The sequence below is a fragment of the Chelonia mydas genome, chromosome 1 (assembly GCF_015237465.2).
Source record: "Chelonia mydas isolate rCheMyd1 chromosome 1, rCheMyd1.pri.v2, whole genome shotgun sequence".
NCBI lineage: Eukaryota > Metazoa > Chordata > Testudines > Cheloniidae > Chelonia > Chelonia mydas.
Genome location: NC_057849.1, coordinates 1,059,505 through 1,065,657, shown reverse-complemented (window position 1 = coordinate 1,065,657; position 6,153 = coordinate 1,059,505). Strand labels below are relative to the sequence as shown.

General features: G+C 46.0%; 1 protein-coding gene across 1 annotated transcript; it reads right to left on the bottom strand.

Annotated features, from left to right (window-relative positions):
• Nucleotides 1-4,142: 4,142 nt before the first annotated feature.
• Nucleotides 4,143-5,090, bottom strand: LOC122462321 (olfactory receptor 52B2-like). The gene has a single exon (XM_043525113.1). The coding sequence runs from the start codon at nt 5,088-5,090 to the stop codon at nt 4,143-4,145; it is 948 nt and encodes a 315-aa protein (XP_043381048.1).
• Between the last annotated feature and the right edge of the window lie 1,063 nt (nt 5,091-6,153).

The following is a 6,153-nucleotide window of genomic DNA, read 5'->3' as shown; positions in this document are numbered from 1 at the left end:
TATTCACTTTGTTCCATGTGTGGAATTAATTTTGATTTGTGGACCAATATGGGGGTGATGTGTGGCAGGGGTGGGGCATGTGTCCTCCCCTTTAGCTTGTGCCCGCCCAGTGTGGGTTTGGAGTGTGGGAGGGGGCTCAGGGCTGGGGCAGAGGGTTCGGATGTGGGCGTACAAAGACTTTGGCTGGAGTTGCTGTCTCTGGGGTGGGACCAGGGATGTGGATTTGAGGGAGCAGGAAGGGGCTCAGGGCTGGGGCAAAGGATTAGCATGGAGAGGGATGCAGGCTCTGGGGGTAGGGCTGGGGTTGACAGATTTAGGGTGCAGGCTGCCCCGTGTTGCCCAGTCTTTAGATTGTGTATTAATTATATTGGTTACTTAAGAATCCCCAGTTATCACTTTAAGGACTGATAGGTTCTTGTCCCAAAATCAGGCCCAGTAGTCTTTAAATTATTATATAGTTGAGAACCCTGATGTGCACAGTTACAACAACCACACTATAGGAACTTTTTTATATTTAATATAATTTATTAATAGATTTTCACAGTCACAAACACCCCAACTTAACAAGATAGATAGAGAATGTACATCTGCACGTCCATAGACTCACACCATCCCTTGTAGAACCCCCTGAAGTGTTAGTCATCATCTTCCTCATCATCATCACCTTCCCCACCATCACCAGTGGCCATCATTCTGGCACCTTCCAAGGACCACATCTCCTTCTCCTACTGCCCCTTGGCTGGGATGCCACTTTAATAATATATTATGCTGATGCCGTTATGTTTGATGCATATTCAGTAGGGGATTTCCCCCCTTTTCCTTATTTGTATTACCTTACTTTACCAATGTTGGAGTATCTTTTCCTATAGGTTAGTATATCAATGATCTCAACTTATTATCATATACGTAAATTCGTTACCATGGCCCTTTTGTGGTTAGGTGTCAAGTTTGTTATTTCTATCCGAAGAGGTTATTCCGGGGTTTTCCAAGTTGTGGTGGACCTGTTATGTTTAAAAGGGTATGAACTTAGGAAAGCCCCTGTTTCAACCCGCTTTAACACATCATATGTGGACTTTCTGCTTTAGCTCTTCACCATCTATCTGGGTGAAAGGTCCCAGACATTTGTATGCTAACTTTGTCTTAGCTCAACATACAGGATGTGGTCTGCAGGTCCCTTGCGTTACAGCCAAACTACTTTTATATAAACCAATTATAAACTATTATAATAAAAAAATCATCAAACCCATAAGGCAATAAGCCATGGGTTAATGACCCAAGGTTTCCCTCCACCCTGCAGTAATTAGACACTGCCAGATCCCTCTGTCCAGTTGAAAACTGAGTACCTGGCAACTTGAAATGGCACCTGGACACAGAAACCAAAACCCAGGTCTGGCTGCTGCCAGAAAGAGCAGCTGAATGTGCAAGAGGGTGGCGGGAGCTGGCGCAGTGGAAGGACAGAGTCCTCTTCCCAGAAGTAACGTGGGGCAGTGTGGGGGGAAGACTGCGGGGGGCCCCAGGCTGAGGGGTGGGGTAAGGAGGAGTCATATGGGGAGGTCATGTGTCCTCCCCTTTAGCTTGTGCCCGCCCAGTGTGGGGGGGCACCAGGAATTTATGAGTGCAGGTGACACACGCTGAACAAGGAAAGTGAGAGTGACAATTTCAGTGTGTGTGATGGGGAGCGGGGAAAACACTCGTTCAGTGTCCTTTGCTCTGTACCTCGGCTTGCTTTTCTCCTCTGGTACGGACCACAAGGCAGTCTTTTTCAGGACATGGATGTCTGTCTTCTATAAAAATTCAAAATTCGATCTCAGAGACCTCTAGTTCAATAGATATATTGCTGTGACACTCTCTACTCCCAAAGCAACACCCTGGCACCCCCTGTATTCACCTCTGTTATATCATTGCAACAAATCTTGTACAAAATATGTCACGTGAGGTGTCAGTGGAGTATGGTGCTTTGCCAAATATGATTATCCTGTTTTTATACATGTCTCATTTTTGTACTTTAAGTCATTAAGATTGACTATCTACTTGCATTTCAAATGTGTTTGCTCCCACAAGGTAGTTTACACCCAGTCTAGCCAGCACATGCGAATGGACTATTCAAGTTGGTGGCCCCTCAATGAACACAATGGTGCATGGAAGAAACTTATCCCCATCTGATGGACTTTCCTGTGGATGTTCTAGACAGAATATGGATAACGGTCCCTACTAAGACACATCGAAGCATGAAAGGACAAGTGACCAGCTCATGTAAAACTGGACTCCCTCTTGTGCCTGAACTTTCCCACTAACTGTACTGGGGGCTTTTGCTTGGAAAAATTAAGATCCATCCACAGGGCAGACACTATGAAAGAGTAGGAGTACTTGTGGCACCTTAGAGACTAACAAATTTATTTGAGCATAAGCTTTTGTGAGCTACAGCTCACTTCATCGGATGCATTTCAGTGGAAAATACAGTGGGGAGATTTATATACATAGAGAACATGAAACAATGGGTGCTACCATACACACTGTAACCAGAGTGATCACTTAAGGTGAGCTATTACCAGCAGGAGAGTGGCGGGGGGGGAAATCCTTTTGTCTTGATAATCAAGGTGGGCCATTTCCAGCAGTTGACAAGAATGTCTGAGGAACAGTGGGAGGTGGAGGGAGGGAATAAACATGGGGAAATAGTTTTACTTTGTGTAATGACCCATCCACTCCCAGTCTCTATCAAGGCCTAAGTTAATTGTATCCAGTTTGCAAATTAATTCCAATTCAGCAGCCTCTCATTGGAGTCTGTTTTTGAAGTTTTTTTGTTGAAGAATTGCAACTTTTAGGTCTGTAATCATGTGACCAAAGAGATTGAAGTGTTCTCCGACTGGTTTTTGAATGTTATAATTCTTGACTTCTGATTTGTGTCCATTTATTCTTTTACGTAGCGACTGTCCAGTTTGGCCAATGTACATGGCAGAGGGGCATTGCTGGCACATGATGGCAGATATCACATTGGTGGATGTGCAGGTGAACGAGCCTCTGACAGCGTGGCTGATGTGATTAGGCCCTGTGATGCTGTCCCCTGAATAGATATGTGGGCACAGTTGGCAACGGGCTTTGTTGCAAGGATAGGTTCCTGGGTTAGTGGTTCTGTTGTGTGGTATGTGGTTGCTGGTGAGTATTTGCTTCAGGTTGGGGGGCTGTCTGTAAGCAAGGACTGGCCTGTCTCCAAAGACTGTGACTGGGCAGGTGGTCCCTACCTGGAAAGAAGAAATCCCAGCCTGTGTATGGAAGATTGGGGAACTGTTGGTACCATTAGGGTGAGACATGGCTTGACTCAAATCCAGTCTACTTTATAGAATTCAGATTGTGATTTTTTTTTATTTCTTGAGTGATCTACATTACTTATAAGCACTTAAAATCTACTTTTTTGCAGTTAATAAATCTGGTTTATATTTTTTACCTAAACACTGCGTTGTTTGAAGTGAAAGGGAAATCTTCTCATGAAAAGGGGCTGGTGCATTGAGGGAGGGGCAGACTGGGTAATAAACAAGAGTATATATATCTAAATTTTAAACCTAACCAATGTCCCTTATGTGACTTGCCACCAGATGTCAGAACATGTTAGTGGAGTGGGTCTAATATTTATTTAATTTTCTCTCTTTTATATTAGAATTAGATTCAGTGCTCCTGCCACAAATTTTGCTAAGTTATCTGCCAAAAAAAAATAGAGTTTTCAAGAGCCCAAGTAGTCCCGGGAATCCCGGTTACGGTGGGCACCCCGACCAAAATCTGAAACGACTCCCTTGCAGCTGGGGTTGGGTAAGGGAGGTGAAAATAATTCAGTGTTTGATGGGGGTAGGGAGTAGAGGAGCAAGATATGATGGAAAGAGGAGGAGCAGGGACAGAGCCTTGCCAGAAGAGGTGGGGGTACAGCGTGGGGTTTTGGGGTCCATTACCACTAATTAGGAAGGTGGAAACCCAATGAGTTCTACATAGACCAATTCCCCACGTTCTCACGCTGACACTGCACACTATGATCAGGAAAAGGTTTAGGTCTCTTTGACTGTCCAGTCAGTGATTCAGGGAAGAGTATGCAGCACCATGCACCAGCCAGCTCTGCACGGAGCTCGGTCTGAGCGTCAGAACACCAGGAGAGAACTTTAGGTCCCTTTACGAATGAAGGGCAGGAACAGCCTGTCCCGGATCTGTTTGATGCTCACCCCGTAGATGATGGGGTTCAGCATCGGAGGCACCAGGAGGTACATGTTAGCAATGAGAATGTGGAAGTGCAGGGGGACATTCTGGCCAAACCGGTGAGTGAGGGTAGAGAAGAAAGACGGGATTAAAAAGATTAAGAAGACAAAGAGGTGGGAGCCACAGGTCCTAAAAGCCTTGAGCCGGGCATCCTTTGTTAGGAGACTGAAGATGGCCCTGAGGATCTGGATATAGGACACGGCCATACAAAACACATCCACACCAGTTATCAAGAATGCCAAAAAGAGGCCGTAGTAACTACTGACGCGGATGTCAGCGCAGGCCAGCTTCACCACAGCTATGCTTTCACAGTACATCTGGGGGATGATGTTGGTTCTGCAATATGGCCATCGACTCGCCAGGATGGGATTGGGCATTAGGAGCATGCTGCTGCGCAGCATCACGGCCAGGCCGATCTTGGCCACCACAGTGTTTGTCAGGATGGTGGAATATCTCAGGGGATCACAGATGGCCACGTAGCGATCAAAAGCCATGGCCACAAGGATCCCAGATGCCATCATTGAGAAGCACTGAATGAAGTACATCTGGGTGAGGCAGGCACTGAAATCGATCTCCCTGGAATTGAACCAAAAGATGCTCAGTGTTTTGGGCATGGTGGACGTAGACAGTAATAGGTCGGTGACAGCCAGCATGCAGAGGAAATAGTACATGGGCTCATGGAGGCTGGGCTCCATCATCACAACGAACAGTATCATCAAGTTCCCCATGATGGCTATGGCATAAATGGTGCAGAAGGGGATGGAGATCCAGACATGACCTGCCTCCAGGCCAGGAATGCCCAGCAGGATGAAGGTGGAAGGGTTGGTGAAGTCGGTTGTGTTGGAATCTGACATGGAGTAGGGGAGAAGGTGTCCAACTCTGAGGCAGAACGGTGTCTCCTGCTTGTACCGTACATTCCCCTGACTTCCTGTATGTGCCCAGGCTCTAGGGTAATTCCTGGACGGAGAGACAATGTGAATATGAGACACTACATGCACTACTAGGGGCTGTTCTCGTGGGTGAAGCAGATTGGGTGCTCTTCTTCACACACTGAAAAATATTATTTTCATTATTCAGAGAAATGAATTTTGAAGAGCTGACCCAGATACTGCCCATTCCATATTTCATGGTGCTCCATGTGTCAATATTTCCTTCACATCATGGTGTGGGAAACCTTCATAGGCACCAGCAGGAAACACGAGCCAGGCTAGGTAGCCACTGTAGTGGGTCGTTACCCATATACCCGGTTAGTCAAAACATGAGAGTGCAAAAAACACCAAACCTTTTCCAAAATGTAGACCAGGGGAAACATCCCAATTAGAACACACCACAGGGAAAATCCCTCGGTGTCATTGACAAACACCTGCTCAGTCGCAGAAGTGGCCCACACAAAGACAATGTTCAGATGCCTAAGGAATGGCACAGAGAATAACCTGCTCTGCACATGTGCTCACCCAGTCTCTATAAGCACGTAGCAGATAGAAAGGAGGTTTCCCAGACAGGCTGAGAATGGGGGAGGCTGCCAGAGGTGGACGGACTGAAAAGTCTGGAACTCTTTAGTTTAGAAGAGAGACTAAGAAGGGGTCAGATGATAGAGGAGAACGAGATTAAAGATTGCAGCTGATTACATTCCAATGGAGAAACGGAGAACAGTTCCCACACAGTAATCTCTCTAGATACTTAGTGCTGCAGAGGAGCTAATTCCCCAGAGCTGGTGGAAATTATCAGAAAACACGGATTGGGAGAGAAACTTTAAACAGAAAAATGGCAGTGACAACCGGGAATCTGTTAAGAAGAGTTTATTAAATAGCTAAAAAGACACAATTCTACAGTCAAGAAAGTGAACAGCTTTGGTTAAAAACCCAGTTCAGTGACAAAATCAAGTCGGCAATTGGTCGGGTGTGGGGTGGGGGAAGC